General features: G+C 32.7%; 1 protein-coding gene across 1 annotated transcript in view; it reads left to right on the top strand.

The window, feature by feature from the left end:
* LOC111627119 (CAD protein-like) overlaps positions 1–23,322 on the top strand; it is a 175,800-nt gene that overhangs the window by 69,931 nt on the left and 82,547 nt on the right. Inside the window, exons 20-26 of the mRNA XM_023370681.1 lie at positions 373–471; positions 545–646; positions 18,678–18,800; positions 20,519–20,701; positions 21,661–21,879; positions 22,008–22,178; positions 22,256–22,438. Coding sequence (XP_023226449.1) covers positions 373–471; positions 545–646; positions 18,678–18,800; positions 20,519–20,701; positions 21,661–21,879; positions 22,008–22,178; positions 22,256–22,438 — 1,080 coding nt within the window. The remainder of the gene's footprint in view (positions 1–372; positions 472–544; positions 647–18,677; positions 18,801–20,518; positions 20,702–21,660; positions 21,880–22,007; positions 22,179–22,255; positions 22,439–23,322) is intronic.

Below are 23,322 nucleotides of genomic sequence, written 5' to 3'. Positions count from 1 at the left end.
TTAAGTGTATTTAAACTAAACTTTATTTTCTTTTTTGTCAAATTTACTCTATTGATGAACTAATTTTTTCAGAAAACTTTTTTTGTTTTTTTAACTTTTATCTTCTTAATTTGGATTAGTTTGTCTACTTGCTTCTTTCAGTGCACATGCCTGCACCTTTCTTTCCTCATCTCTCTCTTCCTCTGAAAATACAGAGTTTAACAAAAGGGAAAGCAGAGGAGATAATAAAAGAATAGAAGCAGCAGGAAGAAAAGTCAAAATTTATTTTTGATGATAATTAATAAAAAAATAAATACCAATTTTATTATACTTTTGTATGTTTTCTTTATCATCATCTCCATTTTGAATGATTAATTTTAGCAACTCTTTCAGATGGGAAGAAAAACTATAATGATAAATTACAATCCAGAAACTGTCAGCACTGATTATGATATGTGTGACAGATTATATTTTGATGAAATATCTTTTGAGGTGAGACAGTAATATAAGTAATATAGTATTAATAAAAGAATCTACATTGTTAAATATTACATAAAAATTTCAGACTGTAATGGATATCTACACATTAGAGCAACCGGAAGGAATAATTCTTTGTGTTGGTGGCCAGTTGCCAAATAACATAGCATTAGATCTTCATTTGCAAAAGGTATTAAAATTAATTTTTTATTTTGTATTTAAATTAAAAAACAAAAAATAGCATTAAAGTATGGAATAGTGAAGAGATTATCTTGTTATCTATATATATAATCAAGATGGGTTGATAATAATAATAATCAGTGCAGAGCCCAAACAGTTAGGAGTTGAAAGTTGAAATTTGGTACACAGTTAGCGTATGTCACGAGAACGTACACTAAGAAGGGATTTTTTCAAATTTCCTCCGGGGAGAGGGACAGGATTAAGGCTTCAACAATGAAAGTGTTAAGAATGGAAGTGTCAACAATGGAAGTATTAAGAGAAAGTGATGTGCAAGATTTACAGACACAGATGCAGTTTGCAGTTTTTTTTTTTTTTTTTTTTTTTTGCAGGAAATCAAACATATTTTTTAGACCCATCTAAAAATTTTCTAATTAGTCTGGAAACAGGGGACCTAATTTTTGCATTCTATGAAAACGGGTAAGATTGATTATAACGTAATAATCTTAATCTTTACTATTGTTACTTTTTGCATGAGCAATATTGGGCCTATCTGCTAGTTTTTATATATCCTATATAACTATATAGTAACAAATTCTTCTATTAATATTGAGGATCAGGGATCAAATCCAAATGCCATAATTTTTGAATGGAGTTTGATTGGAGATATTGTTCTCCATCCCTTATCCATGTTGATCAAATTTTAAAAAATTAAAGTCTAATAGTTCTTAATGTACTGGCACCTCATGGAATAAATTTGTGATGAATTACAAACTGGCTCCACATTATCATTACCATTTGGCTTAGGACATCTATATAGTTCAAACCAAACTCAAGAGCCTAAGATTGACTCATTGATCTTGTATTTTACTGATTCATCAATGTTAATATCTTTTTATTTACTTTTAATTTTATGTTAGGTGGTATCAATCTTATTCATTAAAAACACAATTTGATTTATCTGTAAACATTGATTCTTTGACTACCTTCTGCTGTAGTGCAATGGTTCCCAACATTCTTTGACTTGCGTACAATTCGGCAGCCCATTTTCCTAAGTTTTTATTTCTCATTTTTGCTAAGTTTTATTTTGCATGTTCATCAAACAGTAGCACCTTGGTCAGTTATACAGCACTGTACAATTACATGTAAAAAAATTTTTTTTAATCAAAAAACATTGGAGGAAGGACATAGGTGATCAAAATATACTGTATTTATTTGCATATGAGACGATCTCACATATAGGATGAGGTGTGACTTTAGATAGCAAAATAAAGAAAATTAAATTTATTAATACAATTCTAATTTTATTTTGTTTAATTACAAATAAAATATTATCAAATGCACATATTAGAACAAACAACCATGTTTGTCTTAATATGTGATGATTGGAAAACAAAATCAAAACATTATAATTAGAGGATTTGATCCCGGGATACCAGGATCCCAACCACTTTTCAGTCCCAAAATTTTCAGGATTAAGTTTTCCTGATTCCGAGATTTTCGGGATTGACATCATCATAAAAAATTTGCAAAATAGACTGCATGAAGCGAAACATTTAGTGCCAGTGCTCTTAACAGAATTGCTTGCCTATCGTTTTAATATAAAATATAAGAAGTTTTATTCCACGCAAGCAGCACAAAGTAATTAACCTAGAGGGTTTGTGATGCTTGCTTGGAATAAAACTTCTTGTATTTTGAACTAAAATGATGGCAAGCAGTTCTCACTGAGTTACCTGGTAATATACTTCATTTTTGAATTTTTACGTGCGCCAATCGATTTTCTGGCACAGTCAAGAGCACTGCTCAGTGTATTTTACCTGTCAATGTGTCAGCCATCTTGTTTTGCCAGCGGATTTTAGTAGCATTTGCACCAACAGACTGAGAGGTTGTTCGTGAAAAACTGCACTTTTTATTACGTGAGTAGCATCTTTTATTGTTTTTTAGTTAATTTATAATTAGTAGGTACTTGAATTTATTACACTAATGTAATTTTTTCTCTTTAAAGGTATTTATGACAGACTATAGTGATTATGTTTCTGTCTAAACAAAGTTTTTTCATCAAACATAAAAAAGATGGAGATACAACGTTGGTGTGGAACCATTTTTTGGTTGCTAAAGAGAGCAAAACAACACAGTGTAAATACTGCCCAGTTATATTAAAAACCTTAGGAGGGTCAACCAAAGGACTACACACTCATCTTTCAACTAAACATGGCAAAAAAGTTATTACTGTAAGGCTGTCCTCATCAACTAGCCAAAGTGGCAATGGTGAAGAACCACCGTCGTTGTAGCGAAAACATAGCTCACTTGAGGGCTTTTTTGTTAAAACTGAAACTTTAAATGACATTTTAGCCCGAATGACAGCCTTAGATGGCTTTTCTTTTAGTGTCTTTGTAACCTCAAAAGATTTGAGAGCATATACAACAGTCGACCTCCCTATATGATCATAGATATGTTCCATTCTGTAGGAATCCGATTTCTTACGAGTCCTTCCAATCACAGCCCGACACGTGTCAAGTTTACGGACTATGGCTGTTTGAAAGGTTTTCTTCCATAAAATTAATCGATTCTAGACTATTTCTACTCGACATTTCCAAAATACGTATATTTTTTTTTGGAAATAATCCGTATAAACTACGCTATAAACAAAGAATTGTAGGATTACTTACCGAGTGTGCACCATTCGACATCGCCATTGTTCAAGCTTGTTTTCGTCGCGGAACAGCTCAGCAAACAGCGGCCGATTTCTAATAACTTATTTTTCTGCGAAAACTTCGTTGAACTTTGGAGACATCATTAATATAAATAATTTTAATTGCCGTTGAATAAGAAATGTTTCTTTCACAAGAAATGTATAAAATTACAGTACTGTATTAGACTTATGGTACCTAATTTACATACTGTACAGATGATAGTTAGCGTAAAATCTCCGTAGCGTGGCGCTATGCGGCGGAAAAAATATATATAATTATAATAAAGTTACAATAAATTAAGTTAATATATAATTATATATACAGTACCTAATTTATATATAATACTGTACATACGATAGCAAACTCTCTGTAGCGTGGCACTTGACGGCGGAAAATAGTTCGGCTGCCCGATGATGTTTCATGTAATTATAGGAGTTTTTTACCTTTTTTTACAGATACTGTCGCAATTTTTTCGCAGTTTTATAGGAATTGTAATTATAGGAACCGGTTTTATAGGGGGTCTACTGTATATATAAATAATAACATCTCAAAGCCCAAGTAGTATACAGTAATGTCTACCTCTAGTGTCAAATTACTTTATATTAATCATTTAACTAGCCTTATTATAGCTTGATATTTAGGCGATCATTTGGTGATTTGAGAGCGTTATTATTATCAAAACGGTATTCAGATTTACCAAAAGCTGCTTCAACAGTTCATAACCATGTTGTCAATTATAGCTACAGAATTAGAAAGCATATAAAAGTTAAATTAACTGCTTTAAAAAATAAAGGCCAGTGCTTTAGTTTGAGTTTTGATGAATGGACATTGGCTTCTAATAAAAGATACGTGAACGTAAATATTCATTTGGAGAAAAAGTTTTGGAGTTTCAATCTTATTCATATTGATGTATGAGGGGTGTTCAAAAAGTATTGGACCTTTGGTTGGCAAAAATATATTTATTGATTTTGAGGTACAAAACCCTAATCCCTTTCAAAGTAGTCTCCTTGGTAATGTATACACTTCTCCCAGCGCTCCTGCCATTGCTGGAAACACTGCTGAAGCGCATCTTTTGGAATGGCCATCAGCTGGTCCATCGCATTCCGCGTGTCTTCTCTTGACTAAAATTTGGTTCCTTTTAGAGGCATTTTCAGCTTGGGAAATAGCCAAAAGTCACACGGAGCCATGTCAGGAGAGTACGGAGCATGACAAACCACAGAAATGTTGTGTTTGGTAACGAAAGTCCAAATCAGATGCGCAGAATGGGGATGTGTGTTATCATGATGGAGCTGCCAAGTTTTGATTTATCACAGATCCAGTCATTTGCATCTCACAGCATCACAAAGAGGAAGAAGGACATCCTGGTAGTACTCCTTTGCGATGGTTTGGCCTCATGGTGTGTACTCACGATACACCACCCGACGGGAGTCGAAAAAACTGTCAACATGACGTTGCTGCGGACCTGCTACACTTTTTTTGGCCTCGAGAATCATCCCCGAAAGCCTGCTGAGTCTTGCAAATGGTTTCCGCTTGGGTATCACCAAGCTTTTGGCAAAATTTTATGCGATATCGCTGCTCACATTGTTCAGTCATTTTCCAACTTTCAAGGGAACTGTTGGAGTGTCTTCTAATAAATTTTAATAAAATTTAGTTAATAACTAAGTTAAAAGTATACAAACTCTATTTTAAATTTGTAGCATTCACTAAAAGTGTTGATCAGAGTTATTAGCAATCAAATGTTGCACTACTTTATAGTAGTTTAACACAGTTATGCAAATTTTTAGAAGTGAAAGGGTCGCGGAGGAAGACGGCGATATTACATTTAGAATAAATTCTGGAATTTTCAAAAATGGTTGAAGAATTAATAAAATTTTGTATACTTTTAACATAATTATTAACTAAATTTTATTAATTCTTCTCCTATTTTTGAAAATTCCAGAATTTATTCTAAATGTAATATCGCCGTCTTCCTCCGCGACCCTTTCACTTCTAAAAATTTGCATAACTGTGTTAAACTACTATAAAGTAGTGCAACATTTGATTGCTAATAACTCTGGTCAACACTTTTAGTGAATGCTACAAATTTAAAATAGAGTTTGTATACTTTTAACGTAGTTATTAACTAAATTTTATTAAAATTTATTAGAAGACACTCAGACAGTTCCCTTGTTAGTGGAATTCGACGAGTGCTCACTACACATCCTCACTCATAGGCCGACTGCCAGTGACTAACGCTTCCTAAATTCCTAAATCCAGCGGGAAAAAATTCAGGACTGTACATGGCTGTCCCCTCCACAATTCCGCCAAAAGAGACCTCCCGTGCATCATTGGTTTACGCAGGAAAAATAAAAGTCTGATACTTTTTGAACACCCTTCGTATCTTTGAAGGTGGAGACATGTGTTGATATTTTAAAAGAGCACCTTTCTCAATTCAATATTTCATTGGACAGCAAAATCTTGGCAATCATAACCGACAGTCCAAATGTCATGCTCAAAGTCGGAAAACTTGTCAATGCAGAGCACCAATTTTGTTTTGCTCATGGCATTCACTTAGCCATTTGCGATTTACTTTATAAAAAAGTATATCCTGTATACCAGATGCTTCAGAAAATAAGTCCACTGAGCTCCACGATGCAGACTCAGACGATGATGACGAAGATTTGAATCAGGATTAGCCCTTGAAGAAAGAAAATTGCCCAGATTTGACGAATGACCAGAACATCAAGGATGTAATAAAAAAGTTTGCAAAGTTGTTCTTATTTTTAAAAGAGCATCATTGAAGAATGATACCATTCTTCAAAAATATGTGAAGATAGAGCATGGCAAAGAGCTAAGTTTACTGCTTGATTGCAAAACCAGATGGAACAGCCTCTACAGTATGCTCGAGCGTTTTGCTTTTTTGAACATTAGCATCAGAAAGGCGATTATAGATTTGAATAATACAGTGCAATTGGAAGAATCCGATTTTGAACTCATTGATGAAATCATTAGTCTTAGCTCCAGTGAAATTAATTGTAGAAGCACTCTGTTGCACTGATGCGAATTTATGCATAGCTGACGCTGCCCTTAAGTTTCTTTTTAAGCAGTTAAATGACAATAGCTCTGATTTGACTTCTAAATTCAAGATATATTTACAAAAGCACATTAAAGATTGCCGAAGAAATGCGTTGAGTGGTGTTTTATGCTACCTAAAAAATCCACATAGTGACAATTTGGCTGATGATGATGAAATAAAGTGTACATTTTCAAGTCCAAGCAAAGTTCTGATAAAAAACCAGATTGTTTCATTAAAAAAAATGATGAAGAGGAAGTTGAAAAATAAACTACACCGATATAAATCTAGCAAAATTTAATAAATTAAAAACATTTTCAATCGTTTTTCAACAATCATCCTCAGTTACCAAAAATAGAATATTAAATATAGAACATAAAATGCGTTTGAAATAAATACAAAAAATAAAAATTAATGGAAAATGCCCTAGCAGATGAACTAATGAAAAATTAATGAATAAACCAAATAAATAGCAAAAAATTAATAATTGTGAAAGGACCTCCATGCAGTAGACAATGAGTCGGCATCTCTATGGTTTATACAACCAGTTTTCATGTGCACTTTATAGATTTCCAATCTCTCTAGATGTTTGATTGTTTGCCTATTAGTCGTCATTTTTATAATTGCCGCATGATCCCATTGCATGTTAATATCCTGTTGCTTTGTGTACAATGCTAACACAGTGTTATCAATGTTTCTATTGATTGTATATTTGTGTTCCTTGAGCCTTTGCTTTAGACTGCGCATTGTCGCACCCATGTAAACTAGATTGGAATCGAATCGTTAGTCATGTAAAGGCACCAAATATATACCTGTTGTTGAATTCCGATCCTCTTTCTTTTTATTGTTTCTTAAAAGTTTGAAAGTAATGGAATTGCACTGGTATACAATGTGAAAGTTATTAGACCTGGCAGTAGATTTGTGTATCTTGTTCAAAAATGGGATGTAATTAAGCACTATTCATTTATTACGGTCAATCCTGGGAGAATGCCATGCAGTGGATTGGAAGGATGAAATAAGACCCTCTAGCTCTTCCTTTGGATATCCATGTAGTTGGGCTATCTTAAGAATGTACTCTAGCTCTCTTATCATGTCGTAGAAACTTGTACAATGTGTATAAGCACGTTTAATCCATGATCTGAAAACCGCCAATTTGATATGCTTGGGATTGACTGATTGGTGTGGGATGATAACGGGTTGAAAGCAGGGTTTACGGTAAATATCAGTCCAGATCTCCCCTTGCTTGCACGTAATGGAAATGTCCAGGAAGTTAACAATGGAGTCGCTCTTCTGGTCAAGCTGCAATGTTAAACCATAAGGGTTATTGTTGATCTTGTTTAAAAAATATTGTAGGTTAGGTTCTTCATGCCAAAGTATGAAAATGTCATCAATATATCTAGCGTACAAAACAATTTGCTGTTGAAATTCGGGTAGGATGGCGTTTTCAAGTTGACGCAAAACCAATTCGCAAAGGATTGCAGATATAGGAGTACCCATAGGTATGCCTCTTCCTTGTAAAAAGACATTTCCTTCAAACTCAAAAAATGATATGTAACAAATTAAATGCACTAATTCCAGGATATGAGCATGATAAGATGGTGCATTTTCTATATTGGTAAATAAAAAATCACTTACGGCACAGAAGCAAGGAGGTAATTTTATCGAAGGGTACAAGGATTTGTAGTCGAATACAATCATACATTCCTTGTCCATAAGAGAAATGTCTCTGAGACTCTCCAGAAGCTGTAGTGAGTTGTTAATAGAAAACGGATATAGGTGATCTCTAGCACGGAAGAAGTTGACTAACTGCTTTTCAATCAAGAATGTTGGGGAGCCACATTTATCAATGACCAGACGTATCTGGTTACCCGGTTTATACGTCTTCGCAAACGCAAATAACCTAGGTTTTCTTGGAGCGAGGATTGTGGAATTCTGCATATTCAAACACCGTGTTAAAGTGGTGGAGGTGAATCTCTTAACTCTATGTTGTAAAGTATCCAAGAAATTGATGGATGCAGATTGGCACTCTGTGCTTGTAATATACTCTTTTAGCCTCTCATTGTAAGTAGAACATTTTAGTAGTACCACCCCTTTTGATTTATTCGCCCTCGTGAGTATCATATTATTTTGTAGTAACCATTGGCGCGATTTCTTCAAGCTAAGGTGAAAATATCTTGCGTTTAAGTTATTGCTCTTCTCTTGCACTGTGCAGAATCTGGTTTTCCATCAAATAAATTCTTGATCTGTGCTATTCATATCCTTAACCCCTTTTGAGCCGTCCATTTTTTTAAAATTTTTAATTAAGCATAAAAAATACTTAAAACTGAAAAAAAACGAAAGAAATGCGTTAATTTTGAAGAATAAGCTTCAAAGTCTAAGTTTTTTTGTCTGTCCTTTCTGTGAAATTTAACACTGATGAGTTATTGTTTACACAGCTGGATGACCTTGAACACAGCTGGAGTCGGATTTCCCGGGGCATTCTCATAGACATCACAGGAGGACAAGGGTTTGAAGTAGGGTGACTTCAATCTGGCGGTATATTTTTAAATATTTTAAAAAAATTATAATTTTTATTGCGATTTCCGACCCCCCCTAATTAATTAAACTTCTATATAATAAAATCTATTAATTAAAAAAATTAAAAAACTATCGGAAGTCGTTTTTGACATCAGAAAGCAGCTTTAAATAACTTTACCGAAGGAAAATCGGTGCGCTACAACTTTAGAATGATAAATTAATTTTGATAAAAAACTCCCATTAAAAAAACATTAAGCCTTAATCGAGCCTTATCAAAGGCTCATTAAAATCGCGATAAAATTTTTTCGCGTGCGCAAAAAATTCTGAAAAAATTTGGGGACCTAAAAAACATTCCAAAAATTCAAAAAAACTAATTTTTTCAAAAGTGGCCTTAACGACGTGACGCTAAAAAACTTGCTCGAGTCACACTCGAGCGCGGCTCAGAAGGGGTTAATGATGAGCTCGATATCCAGAATGAGGATCTCTGGTTGTGGTAATGGAGCCGGAGCATAAAGAGGACCGAAACTTAGAATATCCAAAAGACATTGTGGAGGTATGATGCTGTCCCACGCTGTGATAATTAACTCGCTTTTTTTGTGGTCTAATATTTTGGCAACGGAATATCCATTTAATCTTTTTGACATACATATGCTTTAAATTTCTTTTGTAAGACTGTGATAATTTAACTACCCTTTCATTGACATATGTTAGCAGATTAGGGTCCTTATATAAAAGCATACGCTTTTTTATATAAGCTTATAAAAATGGAAGATGATCTTTACAAATGGGACCTATATGTCAATGAACAACATCTGATACACTATCTGAAAATGCTATGCTGATAGGCACAGAATTATACAATAATACATTCGATGTGTTGAATGAAAAAAATTTATAAATGTTGCAATTAAATTATTTTCGAAAAGTAAACTCTCATAGTACACTACTCCATCTTTTAGCCGCTGCTTCGATACATCACTGTATAAAGAGTTATCTCAACAATTTTTTCATCACAATGTGAAGAACTTGCTTCTCATGATGACATTTTTTTTAATTATAAAATAATTTTACAAAATAAATTTCACTGCACAAATATGTCTATTCGTGTCGAAATTCAGAAACGAACCGTTAAAGAGTGAGTGAAAAAGAACTCTGATAGAAAAAACACTTCTAGTGAGAATTAGATCGGAGGTCACCGTTGATGATAACAATTAGATGGGAAAGTTGACACATCAGTGTCAAGAATGCACCATTATTGTCAACAAAAGTAAAAATATTAGGCTTGGAATAGTAGATATTAAATTATTAGGTTGTTCGGAAAGTAAGTTCATTTTTCTTACCACTAGACAGATTAGTCGTATTTTTCCCGCCATTTTCATTCTAAACTGTATTATCATTATATATTTTGACAGCTAGCATTTTAAGGCTTTTTTCTAAAAAATTTTATTTGATTCTGTGCAATTGTTTATTTTTGTGTCCCATCAAATATGGAAAATCGAAAGCGTCATTTTCGGCATATTTTGCTCTTTTATTACTGAAAAGGTAAGAATGCTGTTCAAGCGAGAAAAAATTGTGTGATGTGTATGGAGATGTGTTGAGAGAAAGACAGTGCCAAAACTGGTTTACAAAATTTCGTTCTGTCAATTTTAACATTGAAGATACACCACGTTCTGGATGGCCAGTTGAAGCCAACGAAAACAAAACAAAGGTACCGATTGAAGCAAACTGCCGAATAACAACACGTGAAATCACTAAGAGATTAAATTTGTCAAACTGAACCGTTTATGATTACTTGAAACAAATTGGTTTCGTTTCAAAGCTTGATATATGGGTTCCACATGTTCTTAAAGAGAGATGCTCTCTTTGATGGGATTTTAAGGAAATTTTTTTTGGAGCTGTTACCAGACAATTTAACAATTGATTTGAAAGTGTACTGCCATCGACTAAACAAATTGAGTAATATTGTCAAACAGAAAAGGCGGCCAGAATTGATCAACAGAACAGGTGTAGTGTTTTACCACGATAATGTCAAATTTCACACAAGTTTGGTAACTCGTCAAAAACTGTTATAACTTAGATGGGATGTGCTATCGCACCAATCATATTTGCCAGATTGAGCACACTCAGATTATTACTTGTTCCGGTCTATACAAATTTTTTTTTAATTGTAAGACATTTACATGAAATGACAATGTGAAAAATCACTTGAATCAGTTTTTTGTAAGCAACGATCAAAACTTTTATGAATGCAAAATCATGCTGCTACCAGAAATGATGACAACAAGTATTTGATCAAAATGGTCGATATATAATTCAATAAAATATTTAAAATCACTTGGATTAGTTTTTTGTAAGCAATGATCAAAACTTTTATGAATGTGAAATCATGCTACTACCAGAAACGATGACAACAGGTATTTCACCAAAATGGTTGATATGTAATTCAATAAAATATTTATTTATTATAAAAATAGTGTGTATTTTTTCACAGAAAAAAAAACGAAATTACTTTCCAAACAACCCAATATGATAGGAAATAATAATAAGAAATGTTATTAATAAGTAACTTGCTAAATTACTTATTAAATTACCAGTGTAAAAATGATACTTAAATATCTTATATAGTAGGTATGGCTTTTAAAATATCTATGTACAGTGGTGCCTCAGGATACGAATGCTCCAGCACACGAAATTTTCAAGATACGACATGAAATTTGAACATAATTTTGCTCCACGGTAAGAACAAAAACTCACCATACGACGTTACATTAGTTTGCAGCGCCATTTTTTATTCACTTCTGTTCATTGGTCTCAGTCCGTGTGTTTGCTTCGTTGTGGAAGGATCTCGCTCGATAAAGGAAATCCTGAGGTATTATCAGAAAGTGACCGATTTTATTGAAAAGAAACATCCCGAAAATGTTCACACTGGCCGTATTGCTGGTCAGACTAATGACATTTGCCTAAGTCATTTTAGAAACATTTTAAAAAGTAGGCAAAGCCAAACCTCTTTGGATAGATATTTTACCAAGAGACCTCTATCCAATAAAAGTGCTGGTGGAAGTGAAGGAAAGATGGCAAAAAGCAGCAAATAAAAAATTTTTAAAAATATATAAAACACAACAGNTACTATTCAAACACTTTCAGCCTACTTCTAATAGGCCATCCTCAAGAAATTACTGTTCTACTATCAAATACAAAGCTTTCGTACAATTTTTAAATTTAAAATTTTAACATATTTTTAAAATTCAAAACGTAAAATACTAAATATTTAACCAAAAAATAACATATTATATACAATGTAAAAATAAACCTGCAACAGCATGGAAATACGTGATAGAAAAACAAATGGGAATTAAAAACCCTTAAACTTGTGGCGATTGTATTTTAACTCATTTAATGTATATTATACGTTATATAGGTTTATTTTTACATTGTATATAATATGTTATTTTTTGGTTAAATATTTAGTATTTTACGTTTTGAATTTTAAAAATATGTTAAAATTTTAAATTTAAAAATTGTACGAAAGCTTTGTATTTGATAGTAGAACAGTAATTTCTTGAGGATGGCCTATTAGAAGTAGGCTGAAAGTGTTTGAATAGTAAATTAATAATAAGCTCAACAGGTGTTTGGTGTGTGATTATATTTGTAAGTAAACAGCTGAGGAAGTGGGAATAGAATCATTTATAATCATTGCTCAGTGATCTGTATTTCATTAATGATTTTATAAATAACGAAGAACTGTTTTCTGCAGACAAATGAGATGCAACATGGTTTTAATTGATAGATTAGGATTAAACCAATAAACAAAGGGGGTGTGTCTTAACTTGTTTACAATAGGTGCCAACGTATGATAAACAGACTGTAGAACTATAATGGTAGCATGAACTATACACGGTTCATAGAAATTATTGCAAAACTGCTTTAGGTTTTAGGCCAAATAATCACAGATCTTAAAAAAAATAAAATAATTTTATTTGGAACTGTGTTACAAAGACTGGCACCAGTACAACGCACACAGTAAGAATGAACTCGAGAGGAAGACAAAGACTACATAGGGCCTCATTGAAGTGCTGCCAGATTTGTCGCAATGCAAAGAATCCTCTTGCATGTATAGGACAACCTAGGTTCTTGAAGCAGTGAAAAATGGATGAAAACCTCATCTTATATGCAAGTAAATACATTACTTATACAAAGGTTATTTTTTAAATAAGGTCCATTTTTTTAATAAGAAAAATATTGTAAATATCATAAAAATATATTTTTTCCATATTCTGTATACTTTTATCTACTTTTCTACATAATTTCCATTTTTGTTCAAACATTTGTCATATCGCTCAACAATTTTTTGAATTCCGACTTCAAAGAAATCTGCCGCCTGTGAAAAAACCCAATCCAGGATTGCAGTTTTCACTTCTTCATTGTCATTGAACCATTGACCATCAAAACCTCCTTTAAGTATCGAAACAAGTGAAAATCACTGGGTGCAAGGTCTGGACTGTAAGATGGATGATTCAGTTGTTTCCATCCAAAAGAACTGATTAGAACTTGTGTTTGTGCAGAAACATGTGGCCTTGCATTGTCATGGTGCAACATCACACCGGAAGACAGCAGACCATGCTGCTGTTTTTGTATGGCACGCCAGAATTTTCTCAAGGTCACACAATATGCATCAGAATTGATTGTTGTGCCTTTTGGCATAAAATACACTAACAAAATCCTTTTCCTCTTCCAAAAGACAGTTGCCATGATTCTTCATGCTGAAATTGACTGTTTGGCTTTCACTTTGGTTGGCGAAGATGTGTGTTGTCATTCCATTGACTGTTGCTTGGACTCAGGAGTCATGTGAGACACCTAAGTCTCATCTCCTGTAATGATGCGGTCCAACAATTCATCTCCTTCCTGATTGTATTGAGTCAAAAATGATAAAGCACTGCCCAATCTTTTTGTTTTGTAATTGTCAGAAAGCACTGGCTGACCTCTGATTTCTGAAGATTTCATTTGTGATGTGGATAACAAAATTCGAGAGGATCGACGATTTATGATTTAAATGTTATCAATTGAATTTCCACAGGTGTCATGATCAATTTTGTATACCATTGTTTCGGAAAAACTGAATTATCAAAAACTGTGTTCTTGGTGGGTTCCAAGGCTGCTTTCTGACAATCACAAAACAAAAGATTGGGCGGTGCTTTATCGTCATGCACATTAACCCGCCCATCCTTGAACATTCTCACCCACTTTCGAACAATACTGTCACTCATAGCATTATCACCATAAACTTCACAAATCTGAGGGTGAATTTTTGCTGCTGCCAAGTTTCTTGCACCCAAGAATCGAATAACAGATCATATCTCACAGTCGGTGGGTGACTCAATTTTTTTAACATTATAAACTTTTACAGCTCAGCACACAGACAGACAATACGGCTGCAAATGGTGTCTAAACGAGCTCAAAGCATGCTCAAAGCAGACGCACATACGCACTACTGCAATTGCGCATCATTCTCACTCTCATTCTCAAATGGACCTTATTTAAAAAATAGCCCTCGTATTTTTATTTAAAACTAAGCATTGGGTCACTAAAGGGTTCAAAGTGGAATCGAAATATTTTATAGAACATTTGCCAATATTAATTTATTTTCGCATACCCCTAAACCATCAAGCACAGGGGGATGCATATACCCCTTATTGGGAATCACTGCTATAGTGGATTCAATCTATCATCATCCGCCTACCTCTTGTGAGCAGTGAATGGAGCATTCTTAATGTATTTAATTCATGTAAGTGGCCCAATATCTCATCTGAAGTTGAGAGTCTAGGATTGCTTCCAAACTCAAAATTTATCTTGTTTGTCATTTCCTTATTTTCACCTTTCTATATCTGGATGGTTGTTTTATCATGTCATTACAGCAGCTTTAAATGTGGAGCCTTTTTTTTAAACCAAGTGTAAAAAAAAAATACTTTGATTTACCATTGTAATTCTTTTATTATTTTACACATGTTTATATCTTATAACTTTTAACTTTTTTACTGTTTTTATTTTATATGCAGTTTAGCTTTTATATATATTGTAAATTTTATAACTTGTTCTTAAGTTTATTATTATTTGTATGTATTTTATTGTTTTGGTGTATTTTGTTACTTATGTTTTATGAGTGACTACTTTTTTGTTGGGATAACTCTGCACCAATTTTTTCTTCCAGTAATTATAAATTATTTTAATTAATTAATTAAAAATTATAATTATTAAAGTTATTAAGAGATTGTGCCTAACACCTCCCCTTAAATGAAGCTGGACTGAATTTGAGACTTACCAAATTAATATATAGATTTGCCAAATAGTTAGATGAAGTTAATTATTATTCTGCATTATAACTTAATTTCTCATCACTTTCAATGTAAATATATCTGGTGTATAACAGGTTGATAAACCTCTCTCACTAACAGATCTATCATTCAAGTCAACAGATTGTCAATTAACAACATAAACAATAAGAATGATTGGATAATGGGCGAGTAGATCAAGACCATTAGAACCTGATGTCTTATATATGTACTGTACTGTAAACAATGTAAAAAAATTAAATATAGCAATACCAATTCATCATTCTTCAAATTAATTGTATCTATTAATTTTTTATTAATAAAGGGAGTTGTGCTAATTATGATGATATAATATAGGAGGAAGCTTTTATAATAATGATGCTCGATGATAGGAAAAGGATGGATAAGAAAATATTTTCCTTGTGTTTTCTTTGATGATGTAACATATGGATCACCCCCTTACAGGAGTCATTAAAATATTTTTCCTTTTATATAACAGATCAAGTGCTTTCAGATGTTCTGTATTTATGTAAATGGATTATGAGAAATAGAAAGCAGGATACAGGAAGGAAGTTGGAAAGAATTAGGAAGTTTAATTGACAACCCATTTTAGAAGAAATGCTTAGGCAGTTGGATTTGAATCAATAAAATAACCTAAGAAGAGCTTCATTTTGAATTAACTGAAAACAATCTGATTGATACAAATTAAGTTTAAGACATATACCTAAATACAGTGGGTGATTGGTTAATGAACATAATCCGTTCCAAGACTGTATTCACTATCCAAATTGTTTGTTAATCAATTATCGATTTACCATAGATTTTATGGGAATTTGATTAATTCATTCTGGAGACCCCCAAAAATAAAAAAATTATATACTTTCTTACTATGTTTATTTATATGTAATAATAAAAATACATGTATACACAGTCTTGCATTTTTATCAGTCATGTTTTTTCTGTTTGTGGGGTGTTAAAGAATCTGTCCAATGTCAGTTTCTTTTCTCTCTTCTTCAGGATTTTCGGAAGTAATTAATAGCATTGTCATGCAGAGATCCCTAAGCCTATTAACCTCAACCTGGTTTGGATGCATTCAAAGACCATTGTTCTGACATCCTCCCACTTCTTCAAAACATCTTTAATAGCAGATGTTGGCATTAATCCTCTTTTTCAGAAGAAAACATATCTTGCTGAGTTTCTTGTTGTTCTTCATTGAAAAGTTCTTGGTGTTCTTCTGTTATCAGATCAGTTTCAGTTTCCATTATGCTCTTCAGTGTTCTTTATTTCTCAGATGTGATTTTTGTTACTTCTTTAGCTGCTTGAGTCTTCTTGATTATACTATATGTTTCTATATGATAAGATTGAACTGTGGCCTACTGTAGATCTGTTTGAGCCATACTGCCCAGCAACATCAGACATCTTTTGCCCACTGTCTACCTTTGCTATTATACTCTCACCTTTTGAAAATAAAAATGGATGCAAAACTTAACGCATGCTCGCCAACAGTCTCGCAAGTACTATAAAAAAAATAAAAGACTGGAATTACAAGGAAGAGTTTCAAAGTTCAGAGGAATACTATCTGATCAGTATATACTGGGTTGAGCATCAATGTCAATGTCTCTTATGCTCTGAAAAATTTCAAATTGTTGTCTGAAGACAAGGGAATACCAATTGGTATTCATTATTTTACATCACTTCTTCTGTGAGGCATTCATTATTTCAATATGTGTTCATTGTCTAAACATAAAAATCTTTTACGAAAGTATTTGTTATCTGATTTGTTTGTAGTTCAAACTGTTTGTTAACCAATCACCCATTGTATTTAAAATTATCTGTTGTCTCAATTTTGACATTCTCAATATACTATATTTCGTTCTTAGATTATGGAACATTGTTATGATAAACAGTTATCTTGTTTTTTTTTTATTTTTTCATTAGTTATTAAGTTTGTAGACCTTGTAAAATCATTTAAAGCTGTTAACCAGGGCTGTGTTGTCATTTAAAATCTACTGACTCTGACTCTGACCAAGGGCAAACTTGTTACAAAAATAAACCTGGGAATTCTGACGTCATCTCAAAATAAAAGTTTCAATAATTAGTTTCAATAAAGCTAGAACGTAGAAATTTTTTTATTCCAAAGATAAAAGACTTCTCTAAGTAATGACATAGTCAATATATAAATAATATACTGTACAATAAAATATAAATACAACTTTTTCACAAAGTAAAACCCTTGCTCTTGTTCTTATTCCGTTGTTTTTCACCATCAGCAGTCCATCAAAATTTACAAAGATATGGAGACAACCTTTCTTTTGAGGGTACTGCCTCCACAACAAAATATGCAAAATATGGTAAAGCATCCTCTGGTGTTCCTACCATTATCATAATACATTTTGGTAAAAACAGTAAAAAATATAGCCATGGTTATTTACATTTAATACACAATAAAATATAAATACAATGTTTTCACAAAGTAAAACCTTTGCTTTTGTTCTTCTTCCGTCATTTGTGAAAAAGTTGTATTTATATTTTATTGTATATTAAATGTAAATAACCATCAGCCATATTTTTTACTATTTTACCAAAATATAAATATGTATTTGATAATTTTGACTGTAATATATAACAGAGGGAAAGTGTAGCAATTGATCAAAAACTGATCCCCCCAAATTTTTACAGTTTTGGACTCAAGACACTTTGAAATATCAAGATATGAAAAAGATTCAGGGGGGGTTTTTTCTGTATGTATGAATGTTAGAATGTGTGTGGCATGATTTTGTTCACACTATTTAAAGCTTAATAACTTGTGCTTTTTGAATTGTAATTGGATGGTTTAACACAGGAGTTATTAAGCTTCAAAGTGGTTGAACTAAATCATGCCCCCACACATCCAGAGTCAGAATAAGTGGATTTCTGATGACTCCGACTCCACAGTTCTGCTGTTAACTATTGCCATATCATCTACATTATTATATTTTTCCACTAATAATCAGTCCACTAGATAATCAATATATAGAGACTTAATTTCAGTTTAAATATAATACATCTCCAAGCTTGATGATATATTAATAAATCAACAAACGCTTTAACTAATCAGGCTATAATATGGCTATAATTAAATAATAAATACAAATGAATTTGATATAGAGGTAACCATTAGGTGCCGTCTCTTAACTAATTTAATAATTATAATTTTAATAATTTAGAACAGTCTGGAAGAAAATAACTGACCCAGGGCTTGAACCCACAACCTCTGCTTGCCGTGCGGTGTGCTACCAGTTGCGCTACCCGGACTCCAAGCCAGTGATCACTTCCAGATGTACTTAAATTTCTATATAACCTTCTGTTTAAATTCAACTGCATATAATTTCAATCTTATCTTTGTGTATTGCTATTAATAGCATACAGTATATTATTAAGATTACAGTAATAATATTATTTGTAATTTATTCACAGGCCAGAATATTGGGAACATCGCCCGAGTCTATCGATGGTGCAGAGAACAGATTTAAGTTTTCTCGTTTACTAGACACGATTGGAATTTCACAACCACAGTGGAAGGAGTTGACAAATCTAGAGGTTTGATAATTTAGATATGAAGTTTATTCTTTTTCTAATTAAATTAAATAAAATTAAAGAAAAGAAGATGAATTTGAATTTATCATCCTTTCCTAATTTTTCAAATGAACAATTATAAATAAAATTTAGAATTTTTCAAATTCAAAATTTTATTTATAATTGTCACAAAATGTTACAATCCTATTTATGAGCACTCATCAGGTGTTTTATCTTTCCATTTTAGAAGAACTCAAATTCTCTAAATGTCAATTTTCAAGTCAAATTTTTGAAACTATTGAATTTTACAATCAAATCCTGTATTATAGTTACATTTTCTTTTAATTTATTCTAATTCCTTTTTTAATGGCTCGTTCCAGTCTGTCGGGAAAGTTTCCACATCTCTGGTGTTTGTGCATTCATTTCTAAGCTCGTGTTTAAATTTCTCCCTGTTTATCAGCATTGTGGGGAATGGAAGTCTTATGATTTTAGATTCATCCCATTTGACTGTTGTTCCTTGTACATTTACAGCAATTGCGAATATACAGGGAGCAAGAATACAAAAAGAAATATTGAGGATGTTTATTATATGCTTATAAATCTGTTAGCAAATCTTTGACATTAATTCTCTATTTAAGAAAAACTGTTCATCTGTAATAAAAATCCAGCAAAATACTGTGTATATAATTCATAACAAATGGATTAAGAGCATCTTGGATAATGTAATTCTAAATTATAAAATTTAAGTTTTGTAACAATTACAGTTAAAATTTCTATTGTCACAAAAAGTCACCAGAAGAAATTCTCTTTAAAACTTTGAGCTCTTTTCAAATACTATGCATTATTTGGCACAGATTTATGAAACAAACCAGCATCATACTATACCATGTTCTCTTGTATTTGTTGGTAAATACTCTTCTTTAGTTCACTTCTGATAATCAATTAATCAGGACTCTGCCATATTTTTAAGTATGTCTTCATAATGGACTTCTTTGCTGTAGAATTTTTATAAGATTCTGACTCCATGAAGACTTCTAAAAGCAATTTTGCCTATTTGTAGATTTGTACTAGCTTAAAATGAAGCCGGGAAAAGCCTATAAAGAAATGTTAGTTCTGCTAGTATTTAATTGTGTTCCAACCATGTTGAGAATGACGTTAAAGTTGTGTTTATATTTTATACTTTCTATTTGTACTGTATATACACTATTCATAGGAAATATGAATATGAATAATAAAATAAAACATTAGTGACAGTTTTTAATCTCCAGTTTACTCTGTCAAATAATAATTACATAATATTTGTTATAAATAGCTTATTAGAGAGGTGATCTTGTCTAGAATAGGCAGAGCTTAAATTTCTTTTTATTTTTATATTTAGAAACTTAAAGATTATTGTGTAAATCGACTTAGCATCAGTCAAAATCTTTGGGTTATAAAGGTCATTGGGATATACTATTTTGATATATCTCTAAATATAAGAAATGTGTAAAGTTTAGTTCTACACTAAGGAATAAAAGTACAGACAAAGAATAAAATGTTTTATAAATAAATTATTTTTTGTCTGTGCTTTCATTCCTTAGTAAATGTATCATTAAACCTATCCTTTTGTCTTAATTGTTTCCTAGAAACAGTTGTTAAGTGATCTATTCTATTTGGTTCAATGAAAGTTTAATTTTCTAAAGAAATAAGTATACTTTTTATTTAGTAGACTTAAGTTGTTAATAATTTTTGTCATCTTTCAGACGGCAAAACAGTTTTGTGAAGAAGTTGGATATCCCTGTCTTGTCCGTCCCTCTTACGTTCTGAGCGGTGCTGCCATGAATGTGGCTCATTCTCACCATGATTTGGAAATGTATTTGACAGAAGCTTCTGCAGTTTCTAAGGAACATCCTGTTGTCATCACCAAATATCTTGTTGAAGCAAAGGTAACAAAATGATAATTTTTTTTTCTTTTTTGCATAAAAAACAATATAAAAATTATTTAAATTCACTAAAACATTTAAAATCTCTCTTTTTCAATATGAAAAATAAAATAATGTTCTTGCCAGTCTGATTGATTTTTAGCTTTATACATTTTATACAAGGTGTCCCACTTACTGAACCCAATACAAATGAATTTAAGCAAATGGCACTCTTTAGAAACTTTATTTTAACATTATTTAAATATAAAGAAACTTACAGAAGATGCTAAAAGTGGTGTTTGTAGGCATCTATGCATGTTTGTTTATGTGTAATCACATTTAGACTGATCTTATGTTGATAGCTTTGATGCTTCAGAAAACACTTTCCTTCATTCTTCATATAGTTCTAGAATTGGTTTCATATACTTTTTTAAATGTCTCCTATAATATTTACATCAATAATGCTTTATTATTTCATTTGGGCCAATTTTAAATACATGTACTGTACTGCCCTTATACAAATAAGGTAGATATTTATTGAATCTACATTTTAAACCTGGATACAGAAAAAGTAATTAACACTTTCCATGTTTACCCAAAAGTTTAAAAGACTACCAACAGATTCAAATTGTCATCCTTTGGGTATGTGTTCTAACTTCTGTTCATTGGACATACTATTCAGTACCAGATATCTTAGTACAAAAATCAGTTAGCTTCTCTGACCAAAGATTTAAAAGAGAGATAATGGTTCATTTATGGAAATACAGTTAAGATCTGCATATTTTACATCATCTTCTGTAGATGATGTAAAATATGCAAAAACGATTGTGATTCTTCTATGATTGTTATCCTACTTGAGAATTGCACTGTTTCTACAGAAACAGTGCAAGATGACAATATCCATATGAGTAAATGAGTACTCAGTTATGAGCATTGCTTACTTGTAGCTTAAATTTCTTACAAAATAAACCTCTACTTTTCAGGAAATTGACATTGATGCAATTGCAATGGAAGGAGAACTATTATGCATGGCTGTTTCTGAACATGTAGAAAATGCTGGTGTTCATTCGGGTGATGCAACTCTGGTTACACCACCGCAGGATCTTAATTCTCAAACATTATCTAAAATCAGAGCTATTTGTCATGCAATTGGAAGAGCACTGGAAGTGAATGGGCCTTATAATATTCAGTTGATTGCAAAGGTTAGTATTTAGTTAATGAAAGGTTAAAATATATATTGAAGCATAATTATATAGTCATATAAAGCTTTGTAATGCTGTTCTTTAAAAATTATAAATTTAAGAATTTAATTTTTTTTATGATATTGCAGGATAATCAATTGAAAGTTATTGAATGCAATCTCAGAGTATCAAGATCTTTTCCTTTCGTGTCTAAAACTCTGAATTGTGACTTCATTGCCCTTGCCACTCAAGTTATAATGGGTGAAAAGCCTGAAATTATGCCAGATGTTATGCTTGGTTGTGGAAGAGTGGGCGTAAAAGTCAGTAACATTTAAATTTTTTAAAACAAATAAAAGCATTGTAAACTATTTAAATTTGTTTTGATTTAAAATATCAGGTACCAGTATTTTCTTTTTCTCGTCTTGCCGGAGCTGATGTTACTCTGGGCGTGGAAATGGCCAGCACAGGAGAGGTTGCCTGTTTTGGAGAAAATTGTTATGAAGCCTATCTTAAATCAATGATCAGTACTGGATTTTGCATTCCCCATCACACTATATTACTTTCCATTGGAAGTTATAAGGTATTGGAAGTTTTTCAATAAACAATTAAACTTTGCAAATTATAGTAGCATATGCTTCAACTACATATACGAGGTCTGTTCAAAAAGTATTGGACCTTTGGTCAGCAAAAATACATTTATTGACTTTGAGGTACAAAACCCTAATCCCCTTCAAAGTAGTCTCCTTGGTAGTGTATACACTTCTCCCAGTGTTCCTGCCATTGCTGGAAACACTGCTGGAACGCATCTTTTGGAATGGCCATCGGCCGGTCCATCGCATTCCGCACGATGTCTTCTCTCGACTAAAATCGGGTTCCTTTTAGCGGCATTTTCAGCTTGAGAAATAGCTAAAAGTCACACGGAGCCATGTGGGGAGAGTACGGAGCGTGACAAACCACAGGAGTGTTGTGTTTGGCGACGAAAGCCCGAATCAGATGCGCAGAATGGGCGGATGCGTTATCACGATAGAGCTGCCAAGTTTTGATCGACCACGGATCTGGTCATTTGCATCGCACAGCATCGGAAAGACGACGAAGGATCTCCTGGTAGTACTCCTTTGCGATGGTTTGGCCTCGTGGTGCGTACTCACGATACACCACCCCACGAGAGTCGAAAAAACTGTCAACATGACCTTGATATTGCTGCGGCCTGCTGCGCTTTTTGTGGTCTTGAGGATCGTCCCCGAAAGCCTGCTGAATCTTGCGAATGGTTTATGCTCGGGTATCACCAAGGTTTTTGGCAAAATTTGATGTAATATCGCTGCTCACATTGTTCAGTCATTTTCCAACTTAGTGGAATCCGACAAGAGCTTGCTACATGTCCTCATTCATAGGCCGACTGCCAACAACTGACGCTTCCTGCAGGCGGGAAAAAATTCAGGGCTGTGCATGACTGTCCCCTCCACA

The sequence above is a fragment of the Centruroides sculpturatus genome, unplaced genomic scaffold (assembly GCF_000671375.1).
Source record: "Centruroides sculpturatus isolate CEXI.00-Female unplaced genomic scaffold, Cexi_2.0 scaffold471, whole genome shotgun sequence".
In the NCBI taxonomy this organism is placed as follows: domain Eukaryota; kingdom Metazoa; phylum Arthropoda; class Arachnida; order Scorpiones; family Buthidae; genus Centruroides; species Centruroides sculpturatus.
This window is presented reverse-complemented; position numbering and strand designations above follow the sequence as displayed.